This window comes from Puntigrus tetrazona, chromosome 17 (genome assembly GCF_018831695.1).
Source record: "Puntigrus tetrazona isolate hp1 chromosome 17, ASM1883169v1, whole genome shotgun sequence".
NCBI lineage: Eukaryota > Metazoa > Chordata > Actinopteri > Cypriniformes > Cyprinidae > Puntigrus > Puntigrus tetrazona.
Window position 1 is genome coordinate 11,663,716 of NC_056715.1, and position 21,199 is coordinate 11,684,914.

Genomic DNA, 21,199 nt, shown 5'->3' on the forward strand with positions numbered 1-21,199 from the left:
AATCACAGTTCTGATATTCAGATCAACACGATTTCAAGTGCAGTGATACAATAGTTTATTAAACTTAATAGTTAATAGTTAATAGAGTAACTTAGGTTTTTATTTATTTAAATTTATTTAAAAAAATATATTGTTACAAAACTTCCTACAAAACTAAATCAAAGCAAAAATCAACGGTCACCTAAACTGTCAAGCACTGTTTAACGAATGAATCAGTGCGTAGAACAAATTGTTTTAATGAACGATTCAATGACTCGTTGATAAATATAGACACTTGTCACTGCCTACTGAGCTAATGATGACGTAAAAATGGTTATATATATATATATATATATATATATATATATATATATATATATATATATATATATATATATATATATATATATTAACTGTGAGAAAACTGTAGCGATAACCCCTCTCTCAGGGAGGGCCTGATGCTTGTAATGCCAGGCCTCTCAAGTTTCGCCTGTGGACACCATTCCAAGAACACACTTGGTAAAATTAGTATATGAAAACACCTTCAAGCCCAGTATATAGCTCACTGCTCAGTTGTTAGCACAAGCATTGCATAAAGACTAGCCTCAGCTTTGTAGTAAAGGCTTATTTCATAAACGAGAGTGGATAATGGAATCATGATAGCAGAGGATCAAGTGGAAGAATACAATGAGAGATTCAGCCCAAATGAGACGAGCTGGACATGGGTAACACGCCATGATTTGTCAGTTTAATGTTCAGTATGATGTGCCTAAAATACTGAAAAATGTCTTTCTGGGCCAGATGTTATAGAAACATAATTGCATTGGTTTATGTTTAATGCTTTAAGTGTTATTTTAATAGCATTTAGTGTCGCTTCATTGTTTATTCTCAGTAATTTTGTGCTGATTGCTGCCTGCACGATTGTCCTGAAAATGGTTATTTTCAAATTAGGTGCTCATTTCAGGAATTAATTATTAGCACGTTACAGCAAAAGTGCAATATGCATGGATTTGTGATAAATCTAATGCATGACTAGAATGCATCTAGCATCTATAATTGGCCTGTAAATGGTAAGGAGTTTTTGGTATCTGCGTATAAAATGTGCTTTTGGCTCAACTGAAGGACAGTCTAGCGGCTAGACACCATGAGCTGCTTCTAGAGCCTGTGACCTAGAACCAAAGAGCACCGAGTGCGTCACTGTGTCAGGTTACTCGGGCATTTCCAAATAGACGGACTAGGTTTGCGTTCGACCTCTGAGCAAATTCATTCTTCAAAGTGTTTGACGTCTGTACGATGTTATCATTAAACCAGAGTATTTTTAATAAAAGGTGACATAAGATGTTTAATAAAAGGTCAGGCAATATCTGGAGAAGTCAGGAGTTGTACGTTGCTCATCAAAGAACCCATTAATGGATGCGATTCATGATTTATTCATTTTTTAAGAGCCCGTATTTCTGTTTCACTACAGTGTTTGTGAAGAAAATACTAATACTGATCACCTAAGCTTTAATCATGCTAGGCTGCTGTATAAAGTGAGTATGAAGATGCTCAACAGATGCAGGTTTATAATGATTGATGCAATTGAAACCTCTTTTGCTGTTAAATATGGCCAGTGCTACAACAAAGCTGAAATAACTGATGTAAAGCCAGTACTGCAGCAGAGCGAGAGTCTGCTTGTGCTGAGATCAGGGAAACTATTTTGCTGTTTGTTGAGAACAGGGTCTTTAGCTTGATTGACTATAAACAGACATCAGCATGATATTCCAGCCAAGCCTGTTCTTCGGTTTCCACTTTTGCAGTCTGCGTGCTGTGGTTTAGAAAAGACAAGTGGGTACAAATATTATCTGATGCCTCTGCTCATATTCTTTCAGTGTGCTAGGTACTTAAGTCCAGACGTTCTCAGCCAGTGAATTATAAAAATAAATAAAATAAAATGCAAAAAAAGTTTTAAAAATAGGCTAAAAACTACAAATGTCATCCTTTTCCCTTTTGAAGAACCAATGTTCCCATTCCTACTTCCTCATATATGTTCCGTAGCCTGCCTCATATATACTAGCCTAAGAGTGATTTGTAGAAAAAATGTATATACCAAATATACATTTTTCTTGTTGTGCCAGATTATAAAATATTTTATTAGGTAGAAATAGTGACCACTTGTATAATGTTATACTACTTATTATTATCATACCACTTGTACTCATACTAATGTATATAGAATAAAGAAAGTTTAGAAAAAACATGGCTGGGGACCTTTAAATTGTTGTGGCCAAAATATTATTTTGTAGTATTATCAGTTTTATTTATTCATATCATTTATCATATTTTATATTATCAGTATTATTTCATTTAATTAGATCTGCTAATATAAAGTGTTTATTTAGTGTATTTAATTGTTAAATTGTGAAATGCAAAAAAATAAAATAAATAAATAAAAAAAAAAAAATATATATATATATAGGTTTGAATTCCAACTTTTACATTTCAGTCTTGTTAATCATCTTAATTTATAAGGTAAAAGTTGTAACTCCTTATTATTACTGCAAGTGTTTGTGCATGTTCACACACAATGTGCAGTACATTGTTATATGTCATGCTCTCAAACATACCTTCAACACTTTTTTACAACCCAATCCATCACACTAACTGAGCAGGATCTTGTTTTACTGCCTATGGTACATGCTGTACTGCCCTGGGTTGTCAGGAATACAATGAAGTGATGCAGAAAAACAGGCCCCAATTCACTGAAGAGTTTCAGTATCAGTCTTCCCTCCTACAATAGTAAGGTCAGCAGTTTAGTCAACACATGACCCCACGTGCTTTGTGTCATAGACCCCTCTGGCTCTGATTGGTGGAGATGGCCCAACCCAGGCTACTCCCCCTTCATCCACGTGAATGCAATCACTGGTTTTCTTGGGAATGTATTTTCACAATCAGTCAGCTATAAGCTATAACCTTATAGACTGCACTGTAAAGAACCATATGGGCAAGCTTTAGATAAGATCATAATTACAGCTAAATATAGTAAATATTTAATCTATGTGCAAAGTGTTATTATAGCATGACTATAGTGTTATTACAGTATGAAACGTTAATATTAGTTAACGTTATGCGTTTATTACCACAAAGCATCGGTAGTCTCCTCCACCCCCACAGACCCCAGACTCCCTAAATCACATTGTCTGATTCCTAGAAACCCCGCCAGTGTATCTGGAATGTACTCTAGTGTTCTGGCGTATCCTGTGGAGAAATCAACAGATCATGATGAAATAGAGTGCATGTTGAGAGTACGCTGCGCAATTGAATAGCTGGCCAGTCCTTGCTGTAACATGGGCAAATTCTCTTAGGTTGTTTATTTCATGAAACACACACACACACACACACACACACATTATATATATATATAGCCCCCCTTTTCAGAGAAAGCCAGCAGTCCCAGCAGTTTAAACATACACAGACACACAGACACAGACACACACACACACTGTCACTGAACCACTCAAACAAACACAAGGTCAGAAATTCCTCTCAAAGGACACCCGGGTTACCACAGTACATTACACTAACATAACTGCATGCATACTTTAAGTGGCATGTACGGCATCTCCAACATTCACACTAACAATATATATATATATATATATATATATAGTATATATATATATATATATATATATATATATATATATATATATATATATATATATATATATATATATATATATACACACACACACACACACAAATACTGTACATGTGTGCAGTTTTTTTAAGCAATCCCCACCCTCCCATCTGCAATCCTGAACAAGCTGTATGAGACATAATATACCTGTAATTAAAAACCTTTCATGCAGTGGTAGTGGAATAATAATCAGTAAACCACCACTCAAGCACCCACATATCTCTTCTGTGATGACTTCCAGCCACAGACACGCACTCAAGCGCTTGTAAACAGTCGAAAGCGAGTTCGGCTGCTGCTGCTTTCCTGCCACGTGAGCAAAGTTGTGTGTTTAATCCATTAAAAGCAGGTATTACATGTAATGCATGATCAGCATAATTCACCACCGCAATGCCATATCCAGCAATTATAATTAAATGCAAATTGGATAAATATGGATATTAATCGATGCATTGGCTGGATTAAAAATGTAAAAATATTAATAAAAAAAATGTATCGAATTTCGTTAACTGAGTTAAAAACGTTTAAAACTGAATGTTAAATATGCTTAAAATAACTATAATGCCTTGTGGCGTACAAGTAATGTTTGCGGTGTCGAACAGCCAACGCTAGCGTTCTTGTCGCGTCGCGTCACATCAACAAAGCGTTCGATTGGTCCACCGTGTGGCGACGTCATGACTCCAGACCCAACCTAGAAAAACGCGTCGCTCTGGTACAGTATGCGGCTTTACTGACTGTAAATGGGAGCTTATAGCTGTTTGTCGCGTCGCGCAGCCAGCGACGTAGATGGGTGCAAAGGGTTAACCGTGATGTCAGCTGCAGAGGCAGGGACTGCTACTCACTGCAAACAGTTTCCACCCTGCTTTAAATACAACACCAACACAGACGGTCAGTGAACAGACAGCGTGTCAAACGGTAGAGGCGAAATAGATGAGCGAAGAGCAACCGGATTCAGCCGCGTCCGATGATCCACTAAATACTTTTGAATGGCTGTGACATCCTAACCCCTCTGCCGCATCCCACGTATGTATTATTACAGGGAATTTCATCCCTCCCTGGCCTCTCATTTACACCCTGTTTATAATCATTTGCAAACGTGAATGCATGCACTAGTTTGCGTTATCATATTTGTAGGCACAGCTCAAGGGCTTCTGTGTTTTTACAGCACAGCGGATGATTGTTTACATTCATTGGGTCCGTGACCGTAATGATCCGTGACATTCGGTTTCTATAGCAGTCGAGCAATCATCAGTGCGATATGTATAGTAAAAATAAAACCTGAAATATATGCACATCCGAGTACTTGCGTTTCTCTATTATTTCATCTATTATCAACGATTCAGAGGTGATTGCAAAATACAAATTCCTAATATCTAGTAATGCATATATATATATATATATATATATATATATATATATATATATATATATATATATATATATATATATTTACGCATTATAATGCTTTTTTTCTTTTTTAACGACCTTAGGAGTGACCTCTTTGTCCTTTGGATGACTGTTTGTTTTAATTATTTAAAATGAATCTTGAAGTGTTTGTGATTAGGCCATTACGCAGTAGTTATCCCCCAGCTCTGGTGTCGAATCAAGCCTTGTAGATACACTGTACATTTGGATGCTTGTGCTATTATTGGCACCAGTGCATAACAGTGGAACTATTGGAGCCATGTCAGTCCCATGTGACTATGCGCATTTGTGTAAATGTGCAGGATAAGTCTGTTTTGTATGAACAATGACGACTAGCTTGAAGGTTTTGAAATTATTTGGGTTAATAAGATTGTCAGGTTTTTCTAAAAGCCAGACTTTCCGCAGTCAGGGAAAACCTAAAATGATTAGTGAATTTTTAAATCTGTGATTTCTGGGCGTAGTCTGTAATGAAGAAACATTTTTTTGTATTTCCATAAAATATTTTTGGCTTGAAATGCTTGACCACAGGCAGCTTCAGTCTGTCAATTGAGGGACTAAATAGAAATGTTCTGTTAATTCTGAAAATTGGCACATAACAAACAAATGCAAATCTGCTCAGAATTCTAATTCTAAATAAATCCGTTTAGTAATCATGAAAGGCTGAAAAGGTCATTGGGCGAATCATTAAATTAATGGTTTGAAAGGTGGGGGAACTCTCCATGCACACAAAATTATATATTTTTTTCCTTCGCATTAATGCCAACTTGCTCTGCCTTGTCAATATTCCGCAAGCCCTAGCTTGCATATTGTAATAGTGCACACAGTGCACACTATTTATTTAGTTTTTTTTAATTGCAGACACTTGCAATTAGCTAATTACTTTAAACATTACGTGCTGTGCACTACATAGAGGCAGCAGATTTCTGGGTTGGTAGAGTATGCCAAAACCAGGCATTATTAAACCCTTGGCAATGCTTGAGGAACACCACTTGTAATCCTTTTCTGAGCAATGTCATTGTGTCTACTGCTTGCAGTCTTAGGGGGGTTCTATGATATTTTACCTTTCACCTAAATTGCCAAAGATATCTGGGCTTGAGTTGAGCAAGACAGCATGTTTTTATTAAACCTAAATCACTCCACAGGTTTTTTCTTCTCCATTAGGCCTGCAGCTGCAAGATTTTGCACACTCCTAGCGAACTGTTTATTGTAGAGATATTGAATGTTATCACACTGAAAACACACACAGATGGCTCATCAACATCACATTTGCCTTCACGCTTGCCTCTGCACTTTCACACAGTTATTAATTGTAGTGCTGAAGTTCACAGAGAATTATATAGCTTGATTTAATGATGAAATGTCCAAGTGCAATGTCTTGTTTATTGATAGACTTTTTTGTTACATGTGAAAGAGCAACACAGATAACAATAATTGGCACAATAAGGGATTTTTTTTAGAATTATCTTAAGGTGTTGATTTGAGCTTGACTTTTCTCTATTTTAGAGTCAAACCATGAACTACGTGGGTCAGCTAGCCGGTCAGGTTTTTGTGCAGGTGAAGGAGCTATACAGAGGCCTTAACCCTGCCACCCTGTCCGGCTGTATAGATGTCATTGTGGTGCGTCAGCCCGACGGCACTCTGCAGTGTTCGCCTTTTCATGTCCGTTTTGGCAAGATGGGAGTGTTGCGCTCCAGGGAGAAAGTGGTAAGCACTAGCACAGACATGCTTTAGGGTGGCAGCATATGAGATTTGCCACATTTTTGCAGCTTACTATTTGACTTTATCTTGTGTGTTAAACTGGGTTATTTCCACCCCCCTACAATGTTATTCTTTCGTTATTTACTTTTGCGGTCATGTGTCACACAATTCCTTTTGACCTTCTGCAAGAACCAATGAGTGTTTACATACACGTTTTAAGCCAATTATGATTGTGGCAAAGCATGTGGTCATGTAAATATGGTAAAACCGGTGGCATAAGGTCATGAACTCATCGCAGAGAGATATTTACTCATTACATCTAGAATTTAAACGCATTAACCTGCATCCACCTGCTGTGGTTTGCAGTAGCGAGGGAAGTAATATCACAAACTTTTATATTAAAGTGTCCTTGTTACACATACTTACAATTATAATAACAATAACTTCAGCATAATTACACGCAAGCAACCCTGAGCCAAACGCTAATAAAAAATATTCAAAATCTGTGTTTGAAGTTCTTTACGTATGTGCACTGATCAATGTTTGTATGTGAATAAAAGCCTAAACAAAATCTGTTAATCATATAAAGTGATCCATTGTCTTCAGAAGATTTGGATTAAACTGCTCAGTTTAAATGGTTTACTTTCACAATTTTTAATTTATAAAAATTTTATTGTGTGGAATGGACAAAAAGGATAAGATAATAATAAAAAATCTTAATTTGTGTTCTGAGGATGAACAAAATTTTATTTAATCTAGATTTATTTAATTAATCTACATATCTGCTATATGGACATTACTATTTACACAGTCACCTCTGATAACAGATCTCTCTTAATTGTAATGCGGAAACATCAGTTTTCTGTAAAGCTGCTTTGAAAAATCATGTATTGTGAGAAAGCTATACAAATAAATGTGAACTGAACTGAATAAATGATTTAGAATTGTTGTTTTTATTCTGTCCAACCACAATATCTGGAGACATATGAAGTAAAAAATATTATTATGTCAAAGCCATGGACATAAATGTACTCTTTGAAGTTGTTGTTTGAAGATGGGATAAAATTAGCATTGTCATTGGCCTTGTGTGGCACTTGGCTTACTGTTGTAAATTGCCTTTATTATAGTGACAGCATTCTATGTTTCCTTTCTCCTCAGGTTGACATTGAGATAAATGGGGAGCCTGTCAGCTTACACATGAAACTAGGTGAAAATGGAGAGGCATTCTTTGTCAAAGAAACAGAAAGTGATGAGGTGAGTACTGGCGTCCTGTACTAAACAATAAACCCCGTAAACTTTGCTTTTATTGAAGCCAAGAGTCATTGTGCACTGAGAAATGTAACACGACGCATGCAAGTCTCCTCATGAATACCATAGCTTGAAATCTGAACTTGTGCACTGGAAACAATCCAACTGCATGCATTCTGTTACCCGAGATTGAACACTTTGCTCCAAAACGGACCGCTGTTCTGTCTAAAACGGCACACATCTCCATGCTTCCCAAGTTTGAAAGCAAAAGCCAATTTAAAGGGCAAAGTAATGTACTAGACCAAAACCCTGAACACTGCCTGACTGCTGAGATAAGAAAAGCTCTGTCCGTGCATGTCAGTTATCCTCCTGGCTTAGTCTTTCAAACTTCCTCATTACTTGCTGACCACAGATGGTTTCTTGCCCATCACATGTACAAATGCCTGAGATGAATATGTGCTGAGGTACACTGCGTTCGGTAATTGCTAGAATGGTTGCCCTGGTTAGCACTCATGTGGAACATTCTGGCCCTTGAAGGGCTGTGACAACGACGCGAAAAAGTACTTTTCCTTTGATCCCTTAATCTTTTGCCTTGTGTTACTAAAATAATGCTTTCTTTACATACAACTGTGTAACAATATTATGTGTTCGCTAAATTACGGCATTCTTTATGCCAGCAGAATCACTGTCTATTTGCACTCCTGAATACTGTCATTTAAGTTAATATGATATTTTGTTATGAAAAGAAGTGTAGCAGTTCTAAAGAAGGACAATAGATGCTTTGGTGTAGCATTTTAGGAAATGATCTTCTACAGATGTAATGCCACTTAGTTTTAGTTTTTACATTTATTTTGATTTATATTCATATAGTGAATGTTCTACAGCTAATGTACTACCAGAGAGTTTAATATTCTTTTTTATTTATTAGAACTGAATAATAGCAATGTATTAAACTTATACTTATATGTATTAAGAGATTATAACCCTTTGATTTATTAGCAATAAATATTAAATACAAATCTACATAAACATACAAATGCATTCAAATTAATTATATAAAACTCTTTATTTCATTAACTGAACAAAAAAAAAAGTTACATTTTAATCCATATTACTTTCTTGCATATAGTAGTCTATATCTAATATGAAAAAAGCCATGGGAAACCAAAACACACTGCATTCCACGTAATCTAAATCTTTTTTAAATTTGTTAATTTTTTTTGCCATTTTATGCTATTAAATTTTGCCTAGTGGAGAAAGTGTTTTAACGTATGTGTTTTAAACAAATATGATATACATACTACATATCTTTGTAACTTACTTTGTAACATACTACATATACCTTTGTGACAGCAGTTTTTGCAGTTTTAAAATAGCAGTTTTAATGCAGAAGGGGCATTTTCACTGAAGTGCAGTGAACCTGGGATTGTCTTGTTTCCAGTACAAGAGATTAAAGCTCCTGAAAGGGATTGTTTTTGTAAAACCATACACAAAATGTCAGATGACATACAGATGTATTACTTAAACAGATATTCTGAGAAATCACATTAGCTGAAGACTTTCAGACTTGGATTTGGCCCCTTTGCCGACCTCAACCAATGGCATTAGTTAGGAGTGCAATGAAATAACTTTAGCCTGTCCTTATTTTAAAGTGCTCAATCACTCTGGTTTTCTGTATTGTGATGGTTCTTGCTGTTGACTACAGTCAGCGTGTCTATCTGTGTTGTGGTGATGATGTTAGTTAATGGTCTGTCTGCTTTAATGGGAGTGATAACCGAGTCCTGTTCTCAAGGGCAATTGAGTGACGTAAACAACTGAACATTATGCTATCATCATACATTTATGTGCAGCCATGCACTTATGAAACCATGACTTAGAGAGCTACACATGCATGAGTTTGTTTGCAATGAAAGATGCAGTGATCTGTCACAAAGCATTAGGGTCACGGTGTTGTGCTTCTGGTATTTAAGAGGACACAGTCAAATCAAATATATGGCAACAGTCTACATTCATGTTTATATGAGTGAATGATTGTGTTCAGATATATAGTTTTTTTACAAAATTAAAATCTTTAAAATGCAAAAACTCCCTAAAGCATGCATTGCCTACATTTAGTACTATTATTACTTTCTCTACAGGAGATGGTGCCGTCCTACTTGGCTACATCGCCTATAATTTCACAGGGCTCTGCCCTAATGCAGGCCCAAGTTGGAAAAGGCACATCCCGTCTGTCTGACTCTGGAAACGGAACCTCCATTCAAACCCTGGGCCCCATGCAAGCCCCTGGTGACAGTTCAATAATGAAGAAGAGAAGGAAGAGGAGAAGAAAATCTCAAGTAGACAGCATGAAGCGAGAGGGCAACGGAGACTTTTCGGAACATGAAGACATGTTTCCTATTGATATGAGTTCTGATGATGATACAGAGACTACAGGAAGCAGGTCAGAACAAACAAAAGATATGGAGAAAGTTTTTTATCTGATAAACACCATTACACATGACTTTCATATCCTTCTAAACAAAAAGCAGAAATTTTGAATAATGCCCTCTTTTTCATACCAGGGTCTGCATAAAACATAAAAAATAAAATAAAAATAATAAGTACAGAAGTGGACCATATAGCTTTCCTTATTCTAATTGAATGGCTTTGAGACATGCAACATAAATAACTTATAATTTAAACTTGCTTTTTTGAATATGCAAACTTAAATGAGTTTTGAGAGTTGAGATGGATGGTGTTTTTTGAAGCATGACAGCCCCTGGACACCATTCACTTTCATTGTGCGCGGGTAAATGGGGATAGCGGCCTTGCCAAGATCTCACACAGAATCTAAATCCCATTTTTCTGTGAGTTCAGCTTGGCAGGAGCTGTGAAGCTTAATTTATTTCCTCTATAGAGTATAGAGAGCATGCAACATTTAGGACAGAACACGTGATTCTGATGATGAAGAGAGATCTTCCATTTCTAAACCCATTTAAAAACACTGCACATTGTGTGATTGCAGTGGCATCATTTTTTGCTGCAAATTTGCTGGATTGAATTCAGTTGCAGTAGTCTTGTAATGCGGGCTGTGTCTGTTTGTTCGGACTATGCAATGGAGAGAGAGAGAGGCTAAGTAGAGAAAAAGAGATTGCTAGTCCTATTGCCGAAGTAAACAAGTGGCTCAAACAGCCCCTCCAATGTTTTTCCACGAATTTCATGAAACCATGCCAATTCTGGCTCCAGCTCGAGGGGAGTCCTTTGTAATGCTGGGCAATCTAGCCTTACCCCCACATATCCAAGAAAAGAAATGATCTGCAATATAAACCAGTTTAACACAAACATCCTTTTCCCTCTTTTACTCCCAGTGGACGACAAGTTATGTTTTTTATCTGTTCAATCTGGATAAGCAAGTTAAAAGGTCAAACTACATGCTTTGCATTACCAAGAATCTGTTTCCCAGGTACCAGTAATAAATTTAAAAAGTGACGGTAAAGGCCACTGGGAAAACTGTTCACAGGGCCAAAAAGAGTCAGCTGGGAATGAATCTAAACTCAAGAATGTGTTGCTCTGCAAAGTGGCAGAATCCAGCTCTTTAGAAACCCCACAATGCTCTCTGTCATGAAAGAATGAGCCTATTGACAAGCGCTGCAGATTATCCCTGGCTATATCTTTACGCATGAAGTAAAACCTTACTTTAAAAGTATACAATGTCTTACTCTTACCTTTATACTTATATGTTTGCCTATACTGTATGTGTTTTCAGAGCCATGTCACATGAGTTATTTGCTGAGCAGTTAAAAGGAACTAGCAGCACATACACACAGTCTGAAGGGAATTGGACTACTGTTCAAAGGTATGCCACTCTGAAAGAAGAACTGACCTTAAAGTCATTCTGTGTATTTCAAGAAAAGGAAATAAATTTGTATTTGTGTCAGCTAAAAGAAATAATCTATACAAAACACTGCAGTGGCATTGATTCAGCGAAAATACAATAAGGATGAAGAGATGCCTATTAAGTGAAAAAACCCTGTTAAATCCAAAAACGTGTACGTCTGCAATATATTGTTTTGATTACACAATACATACAAATAAATACGTTCATTGTTTCTCACAACAGTAAATCTCAGTTTATGCTGTATTGCTGACTGTAACCGAGACTCAAAGTTTTATCAATATATATCGATCATAATCATCAAACTATTCCCACAGCTACTGTATGATGATTATACTGATATATCAATACACACAATACATCCAAATACATTTAACTGTTAATAACAGACATATATTTTTATGTTCATAATGTATATTATTTATTGTATTTCTAAAATTCAAAATAATGGACATTTGAAAATATCTTTGTTTTCTGGCCCACAGCAAAGGGTTGGAAAAGATCTGCTCCTTACCCATCCCCACCAATTCAGGATTGTCTATTTCCTGCCCTCAACAAACAGCCATGTTTCAGTCCACACCCAGGTAACCATTGATTACATTTGATCAAAGCATTGCATTTCCAATTTAAAGATTTTTCCTTTAAATTGAGTTTTGCAGGACAAGGAGTTAAAAGTCGACGGCATTGTTTCTAGCTTATTTCACAACAGCTGTATAAATACAAATCCACAGTTAATCCAAATGTTTCTCAATGTCTTTCATTGTTCCCCACAGCAGCCCAAATGGCTCCTTGCCATCTACACCCAAGAGTGACTCCGAATTGCTGGCCAGTCAGAGGAGCGGAGGGAAACCGGACAACCCTGAGATGCTTTGGACATGGGGAGAGCTGCCTCATGCTGCAAAGGTACAATAAACACTAGACTAGCCACATAGCCCTATCAAATGTGAAGAGGCTAACTCTACATCTTTCTCTTTCCACAGCCATCATTCTTGCAGCCCATGTCGGAGCCCATGGTGGTGACCCCAAGATCAATCCCACCGTCTGAAAGCACGCACTTCAGAGCCATCACCGGGGATGGGATGGTGGAGTCCCACGCTAGTGATGTGTATGTGCCTGATCTCAGGGTTGAAGAGGAAACATCAGCCGCTGCTGTAGATTTGGAGGCCATCAGTGCAGCCGCTCATCTTATCACAGACCTAGACGAGGGACGGCACAGTCCCGGAGCTCATGCCATTAGCAAGACAGACTCTCCATCCAAGAGAAAAGGTAGACAGCAATAAGGCTCTAAAATGCCTCTTTACGATGAAAAGTTTCAAAATACAAACCTATTTGGCTAAAACATATAATGCCACACTACATCATTATTAGACAAAAGGAGCCGGCACCTGGGATCAGATGGAGTATACCTGGATGACATCACAGAGTTGGAGCCTGAGGTGGCAGCCTTGTACTTTCCCAAGAGGTACATTTTCACTTGTTCATTAATGATCCGGGTGTATTATAAGTATTTTCAATGATTTTTAATTATCAGATTTATTGTTTATTGTTTAGCGATGGAGCAACTTCTGCAAGGGGTGGGGCAGATTCGAGAAGTGCCAGCCAGTCCCCTCAGTCTGTGGGCAGCAGTGGAATGGACAGTGGGGTGGACAGCTATTCTGATCAGTTAGGAGACTTGCCTCATATTGGCATCTCTCTCTGTGGAGGACTGACAGAAAACAGAGAGATCACTAGAGGTAAAAGGACAAGTTGTGATGTACCTGTGAACCAATATTTAAACGTTTGGGCAAGGTAATTATTTTTCCTGCCTTGTTGGCAGAGGCAATTTACACTAACTCTGCCCAACAATGTGTGATTGGGGTAGTCAACACTACAAAAGACAATCATCAAACATTGGTTCTGGTGGCATATATGTTAAAGCATGTACCATAGTCTTTTTGATGCAAGTTCAAATTCCTTTTGCCATACTTTTTTTTTCCTTTTCAAATCTCATATAACATAGGTAAGACATTTATTTTTAATAAAAAACAAGGAAAAATATAAAAGTTGAAGGACTGTGTTAAAGTATCCATGTAGTGTAAATAGCATCTAATTGCTTTTTACATTACATTTACAAGTGTAAATAGCCTCTATAGCTAATTAGACAGTGCAAATAGCCAGTGTCAAGAGGTCTCTTACAGTAAATTTGTTAAATATTGTTACATTTTAATTGTAGTGATATATATATATACATTTTATTAAATTTTTTTTCTCTAGATTTCATTAGCTAGGTCAGTAATTAAGCCATTAAAGTTTTCCCAATCTTTCATTTACAGAGGAATTTGAGGAACGAGCAATATCTTATCAGGAGTTTGCAGATAACCCATCTATCATTGATGATCCCAACCTGGTCGTAAAGATTGGTACCAAGTATGTCACACATCCTGTCAAATAAAAACATTAGCATTATGTCATTATTTAAAATGCTGTCGAAAAACTCCTAAACTCTTAATATTTCATTACATTTGTCAATTATTTCACACATTTTGTTCTCTCCACAAAGGTATTATAATTGGACCACAGCCGCTCCTATCGTACTAGCCATGCAGGTTTTCCAGAAGCCCTTGCCAAAGGTAAGAACTGCATAAACAACACACACATTAAACATTCAACAAACCTTATAGTAGCTTCATATTTGAGCTTGTTAATATCAAATTCAAACATTGATGTACATGCACTATATATAGGCGACTTATTTTTATTAACATGTAATAAAGCACTTTTATTTTTTATATTAAATAATTATTTTAATATACAATTTAAAATGGCTTAAAATAATGATAAGTAATTAGAATTCTAAATACATGTAAAATATTACATTCTAAAAATATTTGCAATTAAATACAATGATTAATAAAAAAACTGTGCCCCCTGCAGGTGGGTTAAAACAAAGAAAATGTTAATTTGGAAAAATCATTGTCCGCCATATGTCATATTAAAAAAAAACTGTACTCCACTGAATGTGTCTTACTTTTTAATATTTATAATAATTTGGACACCTTTATTTGGACTTATGTTTTTATGTAAAAGTCAACAATACCTCAGTACTAACCAAATGAATAGCACAGTTTAAATGATGTTTAAATGATGAAATACATCACAATGTTAGAAAATACTGTTTTGTTTCTGTATTGTTTGTCTTTTCAAGCGTTCTACGAGTGTTTCATGGCTTTTTAAAGTCCTTGTGTATACTACACCCCGGCTCTCATGGCTCTCCAGGGCATTTAAATTTGTCTCTTCCCTCCTCCCTGTTTTTCTTCTTCTTTTTTATTTTTAATTGATCTCCCCTCATCCCATCCCATTGTGCGCCATTGCGCTAAGTATTCCTGTCTGAGTTACGTCTACTCTGCTCTTGGTTTCTTCACATACTGTTTTCCTAGCGTTTTCGGCTCTAGTCCTGTACGTCTTTGTGAATTTGTGTTGATTTATTAGCTGCATGTTTGTTCAGTCACAGTCATCCTGTCATTTAGTTTTTGAGTTTTGAGTATCAGGGGCTCTGTGCGTTTGCTCCAGGCCACAGTGGAGAACATCATGAAGGAGAAGATGCCCAAGAAAGGAGGTCGCTGGTGGTTTTCATGGCGGGGCAGGAACAACAGCTCCAAATCGGTATATTTGAGTTATTTTGAATTGAATTAATGTGGTGTAATGATACCCTACTTTATGACCCGTCAGGTTTTGCAAATATTATATATGCAAAAAAGCATGCAAATGAGTTGCTATCATTTCTACTGCAACAGGAATCAGCATCTGATCAGATTGAAGGTGGAGAGGATTCGATAAGAACAGCATCTGTGAGCAGGTACCTAATATATCGTCTTTAGAAAAACATTTTTCAGCTGAAATACAGTTGTGTTCAACACAAATGTTTGGCAGCATAATTGGTGCAATATGTCTATCCAGAACATTGTTTAAAAAAAGTAGTAGTCGCTTCCAGATTTGTCTACAACTATTTTTTTTGCTTAGCAACATAGTCTGTTCATAAGCACCACCAAGTTGTAATTACATGTAACAGCAGCAACTCTTGCACTGACAGCATGCAAATGCTTGTGTCAGTCTGTACAGAAACATTTAACAAGCATTCATTCAAATTATAAATGTTGATCGCACTGCGCAATCATATCGGTCTTCTTTTGTCACATCTAGTCAAGGTCTCTCATACAAAAGTTGTAATTAAGTTTAACACTAACATAATACACCATCTCTTTATAATTTAACAGACTTAGGGTTGAAACGGGGGCTGTAGACAGTAAAAATCAGGTTTTAGAATGAACTCAGATGCAGAGACTAAACGTATTAGAAGACTGAGAATGTAGATTATTGATAGAGCGTACATTTTAACTGGTGGTATTTTCCCTAGATTAAAGGATGAATCGTCATCCAGTGAAGATGACAGCGGGGGTGCTAAACAGAATCTTTTGAGCAATCAGCCCGAAGTTCTCCACAGCACGGGAGGCCACTTTTACAGAAAGACACTTCGTTTGTCCTCAGAACAGCTAGTAAGCATCTAATTTTCTATAAAGCAAGTAGATTCTGTCACAGATAAGGTTATGGAAACCCATGCTACAAGCATGTTCCTCACAGGCCAGTCTGCACTTGAAAGATGGCCCCAACGATGTGGTCTTCAGTGTCACCACGCAGTATCAGGGCACCTGCCGCTGTGAGGGCACCATTTATCTGTGGAACTGGGATGACAAGATAGTGATTTCAGACATCGATGGCACCATCACAAGGTGAGACTACTTCAACTTTAGGTGACAGTGTAATGGATTTGTCAGATGAAACACTGAAGGAACGGTCTAAATTGCATGATCTCCTTCAGGTCCGACACCCTGGGACACATTTTACCCACACTGGGTAAAGACTGGACCCATCAGGGCATTGCTCGACTCTATCACAGAGTCAGCCAGTGAGTCCCACACCACACATATGAGCATTTTTGGCCTATTTTTAAAATGTCTAATATATCTAATTTTCTATGTGTAACAGGAACGGTTACAAGTTTATGTACTGTTCAGCTCGGGCGATTGGCATGGCTGATATGACCCGGGGTTACCTGCACTGGGTTAATGAAAGAGGCACCATGTTACCAATGGGACCTGTGCTGCTTAGTCCTAGTAGTTTGTTCTCTGCATTTCACAGGTTGTAACACAAAACGTTTATAGGCTTTTAAAAACTGACAGAATGCCATATTACCTGTAACTGATGTCTTTTCTTTTCATTTCAGGGAGGTCATTGAGAAGAAGCCAGAAAAGTTTAAAATTGAATGTCTGACCGACATAAAAAACCTGTTCTATCCAAACACAGAACCCTTCTATGCTGCTTTTGGAAACAGGGCGACAGTAAGTACTAGTAGCAAGAACTGCTAATTATGCCTACATCTGATATACGCAGATATTTAAGGAATGTTCTTCTCTCCAGGATGTTTATTCATATAAAGAGGTTGGAGTGCCTTTGAACAGAATATTTACTGTGAATCCTAAGGGAGAGCTCATCCAAGAACATGCAAAGACCAACATATCATCGTAAGTGTTTGTAACGGTTCTAGATCTAATGAAAACATGTCTTTGTCTCTTTACAAAACATGTTTTGCAATAAAAGTAACCCCGTTTTGTTTGCATTGTGACATTTTTTTATGATAATTATCTAAGAACAAAGAAAGAAAAAATAACATATTTACATTAAAACTACACCCGTTTTAAAATGATTTAGAATTATTATTATTTGTAAGTGATTAATAATTATACAAATATATAATTATTAATAAATCATTATTAATTACATAAAGTTCATATTTCCATCAAAAGTCTCATTTAAAAAACATTTTACATTTTAATATTTTTGCCATTTCCTCATCAGAATCTAACAGTAGATAGCTCAGTAGTGTCCGGTAGTTTGAAATTTGTCCATCTGACAGTAAACTCATCCATATATTCTTGTTTCACAGTTATGGACGTCTTTGTGAGGTCGTGGATCATGTCTTCCCTCTTCTAATCAGAGGGAACACCACCGACTTCCCCTGTTCGGACACGTTCAGCCAGTTCACCTTCTGGAGGGAGCAGTTACCAGACGTAGACAAGCAGGAGCAACATCCCGAGAGCAGCTGAAAGGACATACAGTTCTGTAAAAAGATAGCATCCCTACAAACTCGGCTCTGATGCTGCACTGCCATAGGTATTCCTCTACGCACAAGCAACTCAGCACTTTGCAGACCACTTGCCGCCCTCTGCCTGTCCCTCCGTTATTAATTTACACTTTTACAAACGTTTATCATTTTTGGGCGTGCTAATATTTTGTTGTACCGGCAGCATGTTACATAGCTCATATTAGGGAATTTGTCTGTTTATTGATGAGGTTACGGTTAAAGTGCCAAAAGCATTATTCATAACGAACAAGGCAATTACATTACGCTATTAAAAAAAAAGCTGTCTGTTGGCTTTGTCCAAGGTTGTAAAGATATATATGAGGGAATACAGTTATTTTAGTACATAGTATAAAAGGTTTTTTGAGCATTTGTCATAAAACATGCAGAGAGAAATGTAAAGCTTTCATCAAATTAAAAAATAATGATAAATAAACTCAGATGTAGGTATAAAGCCAGCATTAGTATCTCTCAGGTGATTTAGACAAGGTAGTCTTTTAAAACTTCAAGTGACCTTTCATAAAAAAAACATTTTATCCCTAAATTATTTTACTACTCCATTTCCTTAAAATCAAAACAAGCACAATTGGATCGATCTTAATTGTGCCATCCTGGACACCTTCATACCACACACACACTTTACATTTTGCCAAATGCTTATTATTGTGTGAAAACCTTGCATTCCTTATTATTTGTGTGTATTTTATGTGAAGTTCATAACAGCGAATATGAATCATGCAGTAATTGATTTCGTTACAGGTTTAAAGAAAAACAGAAACTAAACAAAAGCAAACAACAATGCAAAGAACACTCAGGTCATGAAGTATTTCCTACCTGTATTAATTCCTTCATATTAATGTCATATTTACATCGTGCTCATTTTCATAAAACATATACACACACCTGAGAATTCATGCTTATTTCAGTAATTAAGAATATAAAATCTACTGACTGACGGTGCATACTATTATTATGTTAATTTTATTTTTTTAAATATTCGATCAACACCAACACCTTTACGCAAATGTGTTTATGGTTTCTGTCTTATTAAAGGATGAACTGTGTATTACGAAAGCACTAAAATATATATACACCGAAACAGGGCTCTGGTAAATGAATAGGTTTGCGTGATGGGTAAACGGACAAGCTCCTGCTTATTCTCAAGTCTGTGGTTTCTCATGGTTATCAAGGAGCACATTAAATAAGCACTGATGTGATGCATGAATGACGAATGGGCTTTAAGGATTGATTCGGAAGAACTGTGTATTTTAAATGTAACCGTGTTATTGTTCTGCGATGAAAAAAAACAAAGTATAAAATATACACGTGTGCAACATGAAAATGCAAATTAGACTGATCTCTAATTGGTTCAGTTGATACGAGCTTATTATAATGACAGATGACTGCTACAAACTTCAACACTGTGAATGATCAGGTCAAACATTATAGATTGTTTCTGCTCTGTCTACCTGTCTTACAAAACTTAAACATCTTCAACTCATTAAGATTTATTATGCTAAAACAAAAAAAGCTGAATAATGTAAGACTGTGTAACATATTCTCTGTTTAAACGAATGGTAACACCACTAACTTACAGTTGCAATAGGTTTTGTTCTGTTTTGCAGTCTATTGTTTTTTATCTTCTTTCTGTGAAAGATCTTGTTGCCTAAGTTGTGGCAGTTGAGTTCGGTGTGTCATTATGTTCAGTGTTCAGATGTAAAACTATGGTTGTGTGTATATTTTAAGATGCCAAATCTCGATGTGTAAATTAAAATCCCATTACATGAATCCAAAAACATGCTTTTTATGTTTCCCGTTTGTCCCGGCCGTACTGAAACAGCGCTGAATGGATTCTTTACCTCTTCGGGGTCTGATACGATGAGCTTCAGTTTCCCTTTTCACGCAGATAGTCGGCTAAAACACAAACGTCATTATCAAATAATCATCAAATAGTTAAGCGGAAAGGTTTATTTTGGAAAAAAAAGAAAACATTTTAGCCCACCTAGCTTCTCAACGGCTTCCACGCAGATGCTTGGATGCATGCTCTGTGAATATGTGGCAACAATCACATACAGTGCAGTTCTCACCAATATCAGGCCACGCCCTTCCTAAACAAACACCGTAAGGAAAAATCATAGAATGATTGATGACAAGAAATATTGACACATTTGGAGTAACGCTACCCTGACCGTGTTAATTTGTTGGATATTACTCATTTTTTTTTAGCAAGGCTCATTCAAGTTAAGAGCATATTTAGTGTTACCTACGCGTTTCGCGTATATGGAGTGTTTGTCAGCGCGCGCACAGGTGTAGTGTTTGTTCCTGAAGTCGAGTCCTCTCTGCCTCGTTACATGCACGTGCTTGAATGCGTCTAGAAACACCTGCGTTTCTTCCGGACAGACCTGTTTGAAGAGATTTAACCGATTCACCTCAATGGACACGTCTTTTGTGAACATAAAAAGTCATCCATGTTTGTCTGTTGTCTGAACGCGCACGGAGAAACTTACTGTGAAGTTGGACGCGGCCGTTACATCGCCAGTTTTCGCCACAAATACCGCCGCGGACTCGACATGTTTTGTGTCAATGAGACAGCCTTCCAGTAACTTTGGAAATGGGTTCATATTTAAACACACCGCCTCAGAAAGCGCCACAGGCGTTTATTAGATATTGCGCGTTGACGACTAAACCCCGTCGCCCTTAACAACCGCCTGACTCATGAATATTAACAGACCCTAATTAATATTCATTACTATTAGATTCTACTATTACTATAAAGCGCGGAAGTAAAGCGAGTCAGTGTTTCCGGCATTGAAGCCCGTTCGTTTTAGTGCTTCTCAAGCACACTCGCTAGAAAGTTGAGGAAATTACTGAAGTTTTTGGCATTTTAACGCATTAATTTACCTCTCGGAAATCTGGCCAGTAACTTAGCTCTATTTTTTGAAACGCGTTATAGTTAATGTTTTTTTTTTAAGATAATAGACAGGAAAACTATATTTGGACTTAGATCGCGTGCAAAACACCTCCATAGCGGTCATAACCAGATGCTAGTTATCATATTTTTCCGTCTTTCTGCAGTCCATCTCTCCTTGTGAAGTGAATGAGTTTCAGTGAAGGCAATTTAAGG

At 36.9% G+C, this 21,199-nt stretch overlaps 2 protein-coding genes across 7 annotated transcripts; one reads left to right on the forward strand and one right to left on the reverse strand.

Moving 5' to 3' along the window:
• The first annotated feature begins 546 nt into the window (after nt 1-546).
• Nucleotides 547-19,871, forward strand: lpin1a (lipin 1a). Of its 6 annotated transcripts, XR_006253020.1 has the most exons (22): nt 547-704; nt 6,584-6,784; nt 7,937-8,032; nt 10,165-10,466; nt 11,772-11,861; nt 12,386-12,484; nt 12,674-12,803; nt 12,881-13,166; nt 13,269-13,362; nt 13,452-13,633; nt 14,213-14,306; nt 14,440-14,509; nt 15,450-15,542; nt 15,674-15,735; nt 16,294-16,432; nt 16,518-16,666; nt 16,756-16,842; nt 16,923-17,075; nt 17,161-17,275; nt 17,355-17,458; nt 17,881-18,107; nt 18,835-19,871. XR_006253020.1 is itself a non-coding variant. In XM_043262688.1 (21 exons), exons 1-21 carry the CDS (start codon nt 636-638, stop codon nt 18,038-18,040), a joined length of 2,775 nt encoding a protein of 924 aa, XP_043118623.1. In that variant the 5' UTR covers nt 547-635; the 3' UTR covers nt 18,041-19,871. The 6 variants fall into 6 exon arrangements, 5 of the variants coding, with proteins under 5 accessions (XP_043118623.1, XP_043118627.1, XP_043118626.1 ...); XM_043262688.1 differs by having other exon boundaries at nt 17,881-19,871; XM_043262691.1 differs by having other exon boundaries at nt 598-721; nt 17,881-19,871.
• Nucleotides 18,267-20,765, reverse strand: pfn4 (profilin family member 4). Its single transcript, XM_043262694.1, has 4 exons — nt 20,583-20,765; nt 20,343-20,477; nt 20,078-20,183; nt 18,267-19,989 (listed from the first exon to the last, which is right to left on the reverse strand). The coding sequence occupies exons 1-4, from the start codon at nt 20,694-20,696 to the stop codon at nt 19,961-19,963; spliced, it is 384 nt and encodes a 127-aa protein (XP_043118629.1). The 5' UTR covers nt 20,697-20,765; the 3' UTR covers nt 18,267-19,960.
• Nucleotides 20,766-21,199: the final 434 nt, after the last annotated feature.